Raw genomic sequence first — 13809 nt, forward strand, 5'->3', positions numbered from 1 at the left:
TCCTTGGGGGTGGTTTAATTATGCCAGCAGGAGCATACAGCAGCTAAACAGGAGACCTTACAGCACTGCAGCTGCAAGGTCCATAGTGTAGACATAGCCCAAGTTAAGAATTATTTAGACAAGTTATGTGTCTTCAAGTCAGCAGGGCCTGATGGACTATATTCTAAAATACATAAAGAACTGGCTGAAGAGATCTGAGCCATTAGCAATTATCTCCTGAGAATTCATGGAGGACAGGAGAGATCCCAGAGGATGAATAGGGCAAATATAGTACCTATCTATAAAAAGGATAATAAGGAAAACCCAGGGAATTGTAGACCAAAGTACCCGTAAAGATAAAGGAGCAAATGATCAATCTGTAAGCACCTAGAAGATAATAAGGTGACGAGCAGCAGTCAACATGGATTTGTCAAGAACAAATTATGTCAATCCAACCCAATATCCTTCACTGACAGGGTAACAAGCCTTGTGGATGGGGGGGAAGCAGTAGATGTGATATATCTCAATTTTAGTAAAGCTTTTGATACGGTCTCACATGATTGTCTCATAAATAAACCACAGAGATCGGTCCTGGATCCAGTTCTATTCAGTATCTTCATAAATGATTTGGATAACAGCATAGAGAGTAAGCTTATAAATTTTGCAGACAATACCAAGCTGGGAGGGTTTACAAGCACTTTGGAGGATAGGATTAGAATTCAAAATGATCTTGACAAACTGGAGAAATGGGTCTGAAATAAACAGGATGAAAGTCAACAAGGACAAATACAAAGTACACCTCTACCCTGATATAACGCGACCCGATATAACACGAATTCAGATATAACACGGCAAAGCAGTGCTCTGGGGGGGGGGGGGGGGGGGGCTGCGCACTCCGGTGGATCAAAGCAAGTTCGATATAACACGGTTTCACCTATAACGCGGTATGATTTTTTGGCTCCCGAGTACAGCGTTATATCGAGGTAGAGGTGTACTTCACTTGGAAAGGAACAATCAATTGCACAAATGGGAAATGACTGCCTAGGAAGGAGTACTGCAGAAAAGAATCTGGGGGTTATAGTAGATCACAAACCTAATGAGAGTCAACCGTGTAATAATATTGAAAAAAAGCAAACATCATTCTCTGAGATGTATTAGTAGGAGTGTTGTAAGCAAGACACAAGAAGTAATAATTCTTCTCTACTCAGCACTGATTAGGCCTCTACTGTAGTACTGTGTCCAACTCTGGCCACCACACTTTGGGAAAGACGTGGACAAACTGGAGAAAGTCTAAAGAAAAGCAACAAAAATAATTAGAGGTCTCAAAAACATGACCCATGAGGAAAGATTAAAAAAAATTGGTTATGTTTAGTCTGGAGAAGAGAAGACCAAGTGGGGCATAACAGTTTTCAAGTATCTAAGAGGTTGTTATAAAGAGGAGGGTGATAAATTGTTCTCCTTATCCACTGTGGACAGGAAAAGAAGTAATGGGCTTAAATTGAGGCAAGGGAGATTTAGGTTAGACAGTAGGAAAAGCTTCCTAACTGTAAAGTAGTTAAGCACTGGAACTAATTGCCTACAAAGGCGGTGGAATCGTTGTCACTGGAGGATTTTAAGAACAGGTTAGACAAACATCTGTCAGGGATGGAATAGATAATACTTAATCCTCCTGCCTCAGTGAAGGGGACTGGATTAAATGACCTACTGAAGTCACTTCTAGTCCTATATTTCTATGATCTCTGACTACTTTGCTGGGTTGGAGCGTCTGTGATTTTGCTAACTGTTAATAAAAATTAGGGCTGTCAATTAATCGCAGTGAACTCACATGATCAACACACAAAAAATGAATCATGGTTAACCACACTGTTAAACAAATAGAATATCAATTGAAATTTATTAAATATTTTGGATGTTTTTCTACATTTTCAAATATATCGATTTCAATTACAACACAGAACACAAAGTATACAGTGCTCACTTTATATCTGCAGTGCTGTAGTGCAATCTCTTCATCATGAAAGTGCAACTTACAAATGTAGGTTTTTTTGTTACATAACTGCACTCAAAAACAAAACAATGTAAAAGTTTAGAGCCTACAAATCCAGTAGTTATCAGTTTAATATCTGATATGTCCTTTATTTCTTGTTCAGCCAACCACTCAAACAAACAAGTTTGTTTACATTTACGGGAGATAATGCTACCCACTTCTTATTTACGTCACCAGAAAGTGAGAACAGGCGTTCGTATGGCACTGGCGTCGCAAGATATTTACGTGCCACATGTGCTAAAGATACATATACCTCTTCATGCTTTGGCCATCGTTACAGAGGACATGCTTCCATGCTGATGATGCTTGTAAAAAAAAGAATGCGTTAATTAAATTTGTGACTGAACTCCTTGGGGAAGAATTGCATGTCTCCTGCTATTTTGCCCGCATTCTGCCATATATATGTTATAGCAGTCTCAGATGACGAACCAGCACATGTTGTTCATTTTAAGAACACTTTCACTGCAGATTTGACAAAATGCAAAGAAGATACCAATATGAAATTTCTAAAGATAGCTACAGCACTCGATCCAAGATTTAAGAATCTGAAGTGCCTTCCAAAATCTGAGAGGGATGAGGTGTGGTTTTAAAAGATCAGCACTCCGATGCGGAAACTACAGAACCCGAACCACCAAAAAAGAAAATCAACCTTCTGCTGGTGACATCTGACTCAGATGATGAAAATGAACATGCGTTGGTCTGCACTGCTTTGGATTGTTATCAAGCAGAACCCGTCATCAGCATGGACGCACGTCCTCTGGAATGGTGGTTGAAGCATCAAGGGACATATGAATCTTTAGCGCATTTGGCAAGTAAATATCTTGTGATGCCGGCTACAACAATGCCATGAAAACGCCTGTTCTCACTTTCAGGTGACATTGTAAACAAGAAGCAGGCAGCATTATCTCCTACAAATGTAAACAAACTTGTTTGTCTGAGTGATAGGCTGAACAAGAAGTAGGACTGAGTGGAGTTGTAGGCTCTAAAGTTTTACATTGTTTTGTTTTTGAATGCAGGAGTTGTTTTTTTTACATAATTCTACATTCGTAAGTTCAACTTTCATGATAAAGAGATTGCACTACATTACTTGTATTAGGTGAATTGAAAAATACTATTTCTTTTGTTTTTTACAGTGCAAATATTTGTAATAAAAATAAATAAAAAGTGAGCACTGTACACTTTGTATTCTGCGCTGTAACTGAAATCAATATATTTGAAAATGTAGAAAACACCCAAAAATATTTAAATAAACGGTATTTATTATTGTTTAACAGCACAATTAATCGCAATTAAATTTTTTAATTGTTAATAAGAGCCCTAATAAAAATATTAGAAAGTCAAGAGGCCTTTCCTAACTGAGAGTCTCTCTGCTGTTGACATTGGAATCCTCATAGTGACTCCAATACTTCTGGCTCTGATCTTGAGGCGGGACCCTGCCAAACCACAGAATGGTAAAAAATGGGTTTCTGATTAACAACATATAATCAATAGATCAGTCAACAAAATGGGGCTAGAGCAAGGGTTATTTTTATATTTCTATATTGAAACGACTATAGGAAGAATTGTCAGTGGCTTATCAGATAATGGCCTACTATAACCTTGCCCCGTTTTCTTCCCTGATATTGGCCTTACCTGAAAGCAAAATGTGGACTTCCTGCAGCACAAAAGCAGGTCTTTTAGGGTTACAAAGTACTGTGGTTTATTAACTATTGTTAATGACAATGTTAATGCAACATTTCATGTCTTGCAAAGTCTCTGACCTGATTGGTCAGAAAACAAATTTTTGGGAAGCAAGCTCTGAAGAGTCTTTGATGGCTACATTTAAGGCATCTATGAATTAACTGGGTAGAATACACATTAGTAAACTTATTTAAATCTGCAGCAATTTCTGGAAAAACAGCTCACTTTTCAGAAAGAATATGGTCTATATACTATTTCTGTGAGAGGATTAACTTTTACCACATTGTATCTAATGTGTGCTTGCATACAATAAACTTTAGTGTTGCTGTTACTCCATTTGTCTACAATTCTGAGTACTGAAAGAGTGCTTATCAAACTAAAGGCAATCAAAAGATTGAATTATTTTTTTGCAATTTTCGTCTTATGGAAATACTATTTCGCTTTATAATTAAGGTTGGGACTAAGTAAATTTTGACTCTACCCAAACTCCCTCAGACAACAGGACTTCCAAAATAAGTCTCATATATGCCAGGAGGAAGAGGAAATTCCTCTTGGAAACAGTCACTAAATGTACTATATATGAGTTAACGTTTGATAGTTGTTGATTAATAATGTTGATGCATCTTTTTATAAGGATTATAGCAGAAGTGATTGTTTTCTATGCTATAAAAACACTCCCAACATTTGAAAAGGTACTACATTTTGGAAAAAAATGAGAGACCCTTTATTCTACTCTGTGGATGACCAAGTTCAGCTGTATTTCCAAGGGTAGGCCTAAAGAAATATAGGAAATATCATACTGGATCAAACCCACCATCCAACTAGTCCAGTATCCTGTCTGCCACACTAACACCAGATGCCTTGGAGGAATGTCCAAGAACTACCTACATCGATGTGGAATAATCTGTCCCCCCATGAAAATCTCATCCTAATCCCCAACAGTTAAGAGACTGGTTTAAACACTGACATATGAAGTGTTTCTCTCTTCCAAAATGTTGTAATAAATAACTCCTCCAGATCTTCTTATAGTTCATATAAATGCCCAATCCTCCTTTGAATTTTGCTATATTCTTGGTCTCAATGACATTCTGTAGCAATGAGTTCCACAGTCTAATTAGGCATTGAATGAAAAGGTGTTTCCTTTCATCAGTTTTCCTACCTTTTAATTGAATACCTCGTTCTTGTAGTATGAGAGGAAAAATAGAAGCTCCCACTGTCTCCTCTTTACCATTCATTATTTTGCATAATTTTATCGTGTCCCCTCTTAGTGATCACCTTTCAAATGTATGAATCCCAATTTTTATGAGCTTTTCTATGCTCCTAATTATTCTTGTTGCCCTTTTCTAAAATCACATTTAATTCTGTAATTCTTTTTAAGATGGAATGACCACTAATGCACGTTGTACGCCAGATGAAGGCAAACCACTGATTTTAGCACAATATTTTCTCCATTCCATTCTTTATGCATCCTAATAGATTTCCTTTTTGACTGCAGTTGCACGCAGTGGAGAACTCAATGATGAGGTCTCCTTCCTAGACAGTCACTGATTTTATGAAAGAATCTTTTGCCAGTAGTGGTATTTGATACCATACCATGACTGCCCAGGAAAAAGGAAAAACAATGGCTACTCTGTGGTACTCTGCCTAGTAGATGCATCACATTTTATTTTACAATTTTTTTTAAATTAAGAATTTATATGAACATAATAAAAACAACTCCAAAGATACTTCCTGTTTGGCACTGATACTGAAAACCGTAGGCTTACTGTGCGGTGCAAGAGCCTCCATCAATATGAAAAATTCCAGTCAATTTTGTAAAACATTCTATATTTCCCGTCCCAAAGTATGGTGTAGTTTTTTTCTGGGCACCATTAAGTTATTTCACCCTAGAATTTGTTGCATTTAAATAGCAGGTAAAGTTTTAAGCATGGACCACATTGGGGATTGCGGCTGCCAACTCAAAAGTTAAAGCTGCATACAGAAGTCCATATTAAGCCTTATTTTGACCTGGCCACCTCTAAACTCTAACTTTAGTAAGCTGTTTCTATGGGAAAACATTTATTCTAAAGAAAAAAAGTTTATGTGCCCAACCCTCAAAAATAACCCTATTTTTCAAACCTGTAAGTAGTGAGTCATGATTTTTCAATCCCAATTTGATAAAATGCAAACAAGATACCAATGTGTAATTTCTAAAGACACAGACTATAAACCCACAAACTCACATACACATAGATGCTTGCAAGCAGTATGGTTTAGTACAAAGCTAGATTTAAATAAAAGTTATTCGTAATGATCATTATTAACTGGAACATCATCAGCCAAGGCACTATAATGGACTACACATGGATTTATGCACTGAAAACTTGATGCACTAAACTACCTTACTGCCATTACTATTAGACATAGATGTTCTTGCCCCAGAAAAGTACAGAATGAGAGAGAAAAACTCTTGCACTGAAGTTGCTTGCTCAGCTAAAGTCTAAATTTTGCTAGGCTGGCACCTTCTGTCATGAGACTCCCTCCCTTTAGCTCATTGTCCAGACCCCAATAGAAATCTGACAAAGTTCTCAAATCTCTAAAAGATATCTGTGCATTGATACATGCATCCATGCAAAACTTTAACAGTTAAAGTGCACAAGAAGACTCCAATGAGGTATAACAGTGTGTGTGGATCTGTATGCCAGAGTGACGTAGACTGGACGGTGGATGACAAGGAGCCCCCACTTCTCAAAACACTTCATCTCTTTTATGTCTTCATTGACAAAGAGTTGAGAAATTTTTATTTATTCATTTTTAATTAACCCAAGGTAACTCATGCAAAATAGCTAACCTCAAGCAAAATCCCAGTAGAGACAAGGCACCTGTAATTTTTAAACACAAGGTAGCTAGGAAAGATCAACGCTATACTTCCTCTGCCCATGTCAAGCCTTCTCCTAGTTTACCTTGCAGTAAATAACTACAGGTGCCTTGTCTCTATAAAGATTTTACGGAAGGACAGCCAATGTGCATTAATTATTCCACCATAAAAACATACTATTTTTCTTTAAAGCAGTGAAGTCAAAGCCTAAGGGCATTTCTTCACTAGAGCTAACTTGAGTTCTTACTCAGGTGGTGCCCCTAACAATCCCCTCCTGCCTGCCACTTTTGTCCACCCACAAAAACCTCTGACTGACATTTACTGTTACTTTCAACATGAGCTAGCTGGCCCATTTAGGGCTGTAGGTTAGAGCCCTAAATGCAGCACTTCACAGCTTCCTCAATGTTTTGTGGGGAAGCTGAACCCAGACAAAACAGAGGTAATGCTAGCAAGAAGAGGGAAATATGGAGGAGACTTCTCCAATACAACAACCCAATCCATCCAAGGCACTTGATGTCAGATTGTTAAATTATTCTATAGCCTTAGGGTCTTGTAGATTCTGCTCTGCACTTGGACACTGAAATAGTCACAGTGGCAAAAGAGCTCTTCCATCTGTGGCTCACCAGAAGATCTCACCCAATTCTGGCTACAGTTGTTAAGCCCAGCACAGATCACTGCAATTATTTTTTATCTAAAAATGAGAAAACTCTGAGAAAGATCAGATTACCAGTTCACTACTCTCTGCACTGAGAGAATATAGTCCTGTTCAAGGTCACTGAACTAGTTCTAGTTTGAAAAATTGCCTCTCTCTCTGTAGCTATGACCTCTTTTACTGAAACAGTGAAACTGTCAACAAACAGTGGGAGATGCAAGATGTTCACAGAAGCCAGACCAAGACTTTGGAACTTATTGCCAGATGAAATAAGGAAGATCACTAACTTCATCATATTTGGAGCCAAATGAAAACCTCACCTCTTTGCCTAAGCTTTCCCTCAATAGTATCCTCTCACATACCAACACACTCACACTTCTACAGTCAGTAGTAATTAAAACAAGAATCTAACATTGCCTCGTCAGCAGGGAAGTGATTATGCTATTGTCATTTATACTCAACACACTCAGATACAATGGTGATAGGTGCCAATATAAGAACCTGGGCAAATAGTGGATCAGGGAGCTCAGGGCCACAAAAGGGAAGGATTACTTCACAAGGTACCATATGTACTTATGAACTCCCAACATATCCCATCATAGTTTATGTTAATATTTCTTTAAATGTTGAAAGAGTTTTATGTTGCAAAATCAAAGTCTGTAAAGTGAATTTGTGTGTGTCAATACCATTAACAGAATGTACAAACTATAAAGGTAATGGAGTATTTATAGCAGTTACCTTAATTGGTCATTTCAATAATGTAATGTTTTTCCCTTGTAGACTGTAATGTTACAACTATATAGTTTGCGTAAATGGTTTTGAATGAAGGCTATACAGAAATGACTGATGGGCAGTAGGAAATTATACATAGTGGTGTAAGAGTGAAGGAAATAAGAACACTTCTACTCCATTATTTGTGTGTGTGAAATGTGGGCACTTTGCCCGTTTCCTTATCTGCCTTCAGTTTACAAATGTACACTTGCAGCTGGTTTACGTATTACATGTTCAAAATCTTACTTCATCTCCTACTTATCAACGTAAGGGACTTCCATGCTTTTTTAACCACCTAATCAGTTCAGGGCACTGCGCTTCCATAGTTTTATGTGTAAGGCCTGGTCTACACTAACCCCCAAATTCAAACTAAGGTACGCAACTTCAGCTACGTGAATAACGTAGCTGAAGTCGACATACCTTAGTTCGAACTTACCGCGGTTCAGACGCGGTCCACACGCGGCAGGCAGGCTCCCCGTCGACTCCGCGGTACTCCTCTCGCCGAGCTGGAGTACCGCAGTCGACGGCGAGCGCTTCCGGGATCGATTTATCGCGTCCAGACCAGATGCGATAAATCGAACCAGGAACTTCGATTGCCAGCTGTCGAACTACCGCGGTAGTGTAGACCTGGCCTAAGTGTTGTTATGAACAGCTGCACAACACAGTAATCTTGAGTTACCTAAACGCAGGCCCTCACCCCTAAAAAGACTTTTACTTCACCTTCTACATTTGTATTTTTAAAAAATAAGTATGTATTAATTTTAGATTTTTTACAATACTTTTGATTCACCCGTCATACAAAGAATGTGAATATTTAGTTATGAAATGAAGCTAGATTAGGCAACAAACTAGGTTCACAGCAATACTGATAGCACACAAACAATTTCTATTCCAGTTACATTTTCATCTTCCTCTAACTTTTTGTCAATTTTAATAAACTGAGGAATTACCTAGTTTATTTATACTTTGACACAATAGTTCTTATGTTATATATCTATCATTTTTCTGTTGCATAACTGTGTATTTAATCAGTGTACTTGGGGTGCTAACAGAGTTGGTACTTGGTCTCATTTTAAAAATCTGTTCTGAATTAAAGGAAAAGATACCCCTCAGCACCTGACAAATTTAGAACTATTTAGTCTCTCTCTGGATGAAAAATTATTTTGCTTTGGATGTTTTCAGTGAGAGATTTTAAGTTTTAATTCGTATTTTGAGATATTCAAAAATATAAATTAATTAAGGCTCAGATCCAGGAAGGAAATTCATGCAAAGAGATCCTTGTAATTTCATCCATGTCCAGTGAAGTCAATGGGACTCCACATTATCATAAAGTATAGCCCATGTGGATCTTTTTCCAGGGTCTAGCCTTAATGTTGTCCCAACTGGTCAGAGTTTTGAGTGTTTATTTGTAAAGAGTTGGAAGGGTCTGACTTATATCTGCATGAAAGATTATGTAATTATGTGTTTGACGTATATTAGTGGGATAAGCATTTTGGTACTTACTACAAAAATTAGCTACATTAGTGCACCTTTAATATGGGATGGGCCACTTTTTATATGTCCAAATAGAGTATTGATGCAAATCAGGTAACAAAGCATTTAGTCATAACTGCTACAGGTGCAATCAGTTGAAGTCTTACATTTCAAATCTGCGAGTTAGTCTTCAACAATTCATGATTTTGTCCATCTTTATTTAAGACCTGCTGATATGTCCTCTGCCCAGGTATTAAATCCTGTACCTTCACAGCAACAGACTATTTACAAATAGTAAATAGATTTATTCTCTCTGTAATTTCTGTAACCCTAGTTTTTGAAGTCTTATCCTCCACTGACGCAAGCTTTATTTTTATTCTGTGTGTGTTTCAGAGATATACTTAAGATAAATTGGAACATTTTGAATGAGGGTAATCAGCCATGTAGGGTTATTTTTTATTTTAGTATAAAGGGCATGTTAGTACTTTTGCTGAATTGCCCTTCACCACCTTGTCTTTTTCAAATATTGCACAGTGACATGTACAGTTCTATAAATAAATTACTATGGACCTACTGAGTCTTACACATTTGGGAAGTAAAGTCCCTTGTAAGAGATTCATTTTTAGGCAAGTTTTTTTTTTAAATCTCTTCCTCTTGTAATGGATTTTTGGTTTCGGCTGTGTTTTTCCAACAAAACATTTACAGTCTTTTTGTCTTAATCTGTCCTGTATACAAAGGGTATGTTGAATACTGCTTACTTTCTCTCATTTCACATCTACATTTGTAAAATCTAAGTCATTTAGCAGAAGGAGATTCCTGCACTAATGTATCTATGAAACAATATCTTGCATTTGCGAGGGAAACACAATAATCAAATAGGACGGTTCTATCACTAATTCCTACGATTCTATTTAGAATTAATTACAGAATCAATTTTTAAAGTCTCATCCTCTTGCAATGAAGGACTTTTACTGTGTGCTTCTATGGGAAATTCCAAACCTCACTCTTTCAAGTTCTCATCTTGTCAACTCTGTAAGTTCCCCCCAACCCAATATAAAGAGAATATTAATTATTTTGTGTCAGTCTACAATTCAAAACTGTAGAACGGCAGAATTCAGTAATTTGGGATTCATTTTAAAAAACAAATTTTGTTTTGTGTTAGAATAGTGTTTGTTATTCAGAGTTAAGAGAAGTGTTTACAGTTTTTCTTCCGGGTGGTGAAGGATTTTTGCTGTTCTCTCAGGAAGTCATTTTCAAATATGACTGTCATTGTTAAATGCCATGTATGCTTACTGTGCATACATAATAACTGGCAGACCTATCAAGTCTCACTCATTTAGGGAGGGAGGTTCTTTGCATTAAGAGCCAGTTATCTCACATTTTATGTTTAATTCTGTACTTCCAGGAGAGAATGGAAGCAGTCATCTCTAAATTTCCAATATCCATTATTCTATTTTGAGTTATTTTAAGAGTACTTTTCAGTCTCTCTCCATGTGATAAATTTTGGTAAACAAGCACCATAGATTTTGAATGATCTCAAGGTTCCTTTTAAAAATAAACCTTCCCCAAATCATTGGTTAGGCAAATAGTTATATTATTAGCAAATAGCTAATCTATATGAACACGATTGTATTAGCATCAGATTATCTCAACCCCTCTCAGCTATTAGTTAACAACAAGACATAGGTGAATAAAACAGACTCCTAAAGGGAGGGCCTGCACAGCTCTTAATAAAAATTGGTTTTGTCCCCTGATTAGGTCCAGTAGGTGCTGCTGTAATACAAACAACAACCCCAATCCGTCAGATCACATACCAAATTCTGCCACTATAAGCAGACAGTGCTGACAAAGAAGTCTTAGCTAAAAGATCAGGCGACATAATTATAACTATGGACATGTTAATGCTTTATTGAAGTACTTTCTTCACCTTATCTGTAAGCAATATGTGCGGTTATACTCTAACCTCCACTACAGGAACTTCAAGTCTCACATATTTGAGTAGAGACCTTCAGTAGGAATGGATTTTAAGGGCCTTGCCTCTCTACCTCTTCTGCAAAAAAATTTTCGGAGCGCATTTCTGTGGAAAATACACACCCCTCCACCCCATGTTCCTGGTGCTTTAAACTCTCCTTCATTCATCCGCTCGCCCCGAGGGGGAAGAGGGGATTCTGCAGCGTAACAAAGACTCTCCCATCATGTGTGCGGCGGGGGGATAAAATCCCTTCTATCGGGGAGGGTGTGAAAGGAGGAGGCAGCTCTGTTTCCTTGGCGTCGCAGACTGAGTGGCCATTTTAATTTAAGGGCCTAGAGATCTGCTGCTCCTCCTCCGCACGGAGCCCAGCTCCGCTCCGCCCCGCCTACCACCGGATCGGGGAGGCCCCGGCCCTGCCGCACACGGCGGAGGAATTCCAGGCCCATGGGGAGAGGCTCCCCCATGGGGTGCGAGCGTGGGCGAGGGGCTCCGGCTGGGCGCACGCACGCGGGGGCGGGGGCCAGGCGCAGACCCACACGAGCGGGCAGAGGGAGGCGAAGGGCGGGGCACTCGGTTACCTATACTGGGCAGCAGCCCCGCTATGGGTGAATCCAAAGTAGTTGCCGGTGGCCATTTTGGCATCTTCCCCCAGCCGGCTGGGCACTGCGGCGGCGAGGCAGCGGCGACGGTCGGGGCCATGGCGGGAGGCCCGGCGGGGAGGGGGGGGGGGAGAAAGAGAGAGAGCGAGCGAGATCAGACACGGCGCCTCAGGCAGCCCCCGCGCGCGGCCCGCAGCCGCTGTCCCCCTCCGCACAGCCCCTCCCCCGCCCCACCCGAGTGGTGTTACTCACCATAGGTGAAGGAAACTACCGGGCATATGGGAATCATGAGTCCGGGCTGGCAGCAGTGGCGGCGGCCGCTGAACTCTCAACTCTCACCCCCTCCCTCCTCACCGTCGCGCTCTCTCTCCCTTCCCCCCACCCACCTACGGCCTCAACAACGACGAAGTGATGTGCGAACAGGCCTGGGTGATGCGCATGCGCCGGATGGGCACTAGGGGCTGATGGGAGATGTAGTCCCCGTTCATCCTGCCATCGCGCGCGATGTCGTAGCTGACTCGCTGGCGTTGGGGAAGGATGCCGCAGTGAGAATGTGCATGCGCGGGATGGGCAGCGTCTGATGGGAAATGTAGTTTCTCCCCTTCCGCCACTATCCCAGAGTCAGAAGACGTAAAGAAGCCATTGACGTATTGCCTATAATCATGCACATGCACTTTCCGCCCTTTCTTCTGGGGAAAACATGTTCATTTGTTTTGCACCGACATTATTTTATACGTCATTGCATGTATCAGTAGTTCCATTACAACTTTGTACAAGTGCACATGTATACAGTTACACATTATATACAGTATTAAAAATATAGTGAGACAAGTAGCATGTGACACAGGTAAAAAGCAACAGAGTGTCCTGTGGCACCTTATAGACTAACAGATGTATTGGAGCATAAGCGTTCATGGGTGAATACCCACTTCGTCAGACGTATGGTACAGGTAGTCAGTCAGTGGTAGTCACTAGATTTTCACCCATCTTCTTTCTATACACACCCTCACCTTTTGCAGGTCCCTCCCGCTGAACAGATTGTATTTCCGCATGTGGGAGATTAGAGCAAATGAATAGTCATACCCTGATCCTGCAGTGAGCTTCTTATGGCTGCATAGAGCACCTTTAAAATCAATGGGGTCCTGTTGGGCACATGCAGGGGTCTGCCCATGAGGCCCTGATCCTTCAAAATCTGAAATGGGTAGATCCCTTCTAATATCCATGTGGGGGCCTACTGCATCTACCAACACAACATGGCATGAAAGTAAGAGTCCACATAGGTGGATCCCTTTGCAAAGCTGAGGCACAAAGTCCACAAACTACCCATTCCACTCACACAAATGGATGAGTAGAGGGTTCCTTTGAAAATACAGTCCTTAGTGTTGACCCAGTATGAACAGTTTAGAGACAGTGAATATGATCACCTTTGTTAGGAAACCTATCATCCTAAGATTCCTCAAAAAACCCTAAAAGAATCTCCAAATATATGGGACCAAGTTCACCATTTGTGTAACTATAGTCAAAGTTATACTCGGTAGGCTAGATGCATTTACTTCTCACCTATTGAGTTCCATTCTGTTCCACCTTTAAGCAATCTTCATTAGGGAACTGATAGTTGCAAATCCCTTGAAATGGAATGACTACACACGAGTTAACTTTCCCCCCCTTCAGTGGGCAATATTGACCTTAAGACCCAATATCTGCAGCAGCTTCAATAAACTAACAAAGGCCTGTCATGTTGCACTCTTTTTAAATTTAATTTTAAATTAGTCATTTAAA

General features: G+C 39.8%; 1 protein-coding gene across 2 annotated transcripts in view; it reads right to left on the reverse strand.

Annotated features, from left to right (window-relative positions):
• ZFR (zinc finger RNA binding protein) overlaps window positions 1–12478 on the reverse strand; it is a 51611-nt gene extending 39133 nt beyond the window's left edge. For both annotated transcript variants that reach the window (XM_065406953.1, XM_065406952.1), the window contains exons 1-2: window positions 12283–12478; window positions 12010–12094 (exon numbers count right to left, since the gene is read on the reverse strand). In XM_065406953.1, the coding sequence (XP_065263025.1) occupies window positions 12010–12094; window positions 12283–12319 (122 nt within the window). In that variant the 5' untranslated portion in view covers window positions 12320–12478. The remainder of the gene's footprint in view (window positions 1–12009; window positions 12095–12282) is intronic.
• Between the last annotated feature and the right edge of the window lie 1331 nt (window positions 12479–13809).

The sequence above is a fragment of the Emys orbicularis genome, chromosome 6 (assembly GCF_028017835.1).
Source record: "Emys orbicularis isolate rEmyOrb1 chromosome 6, rEmyOrb1.hap1, whole genome shotgun sequence".
Classification (NCBI taxonomy): Eukaryota; Metazoa; Chordata; order Testudines; family Emydidae; genus Emys; species Emys orbicularis.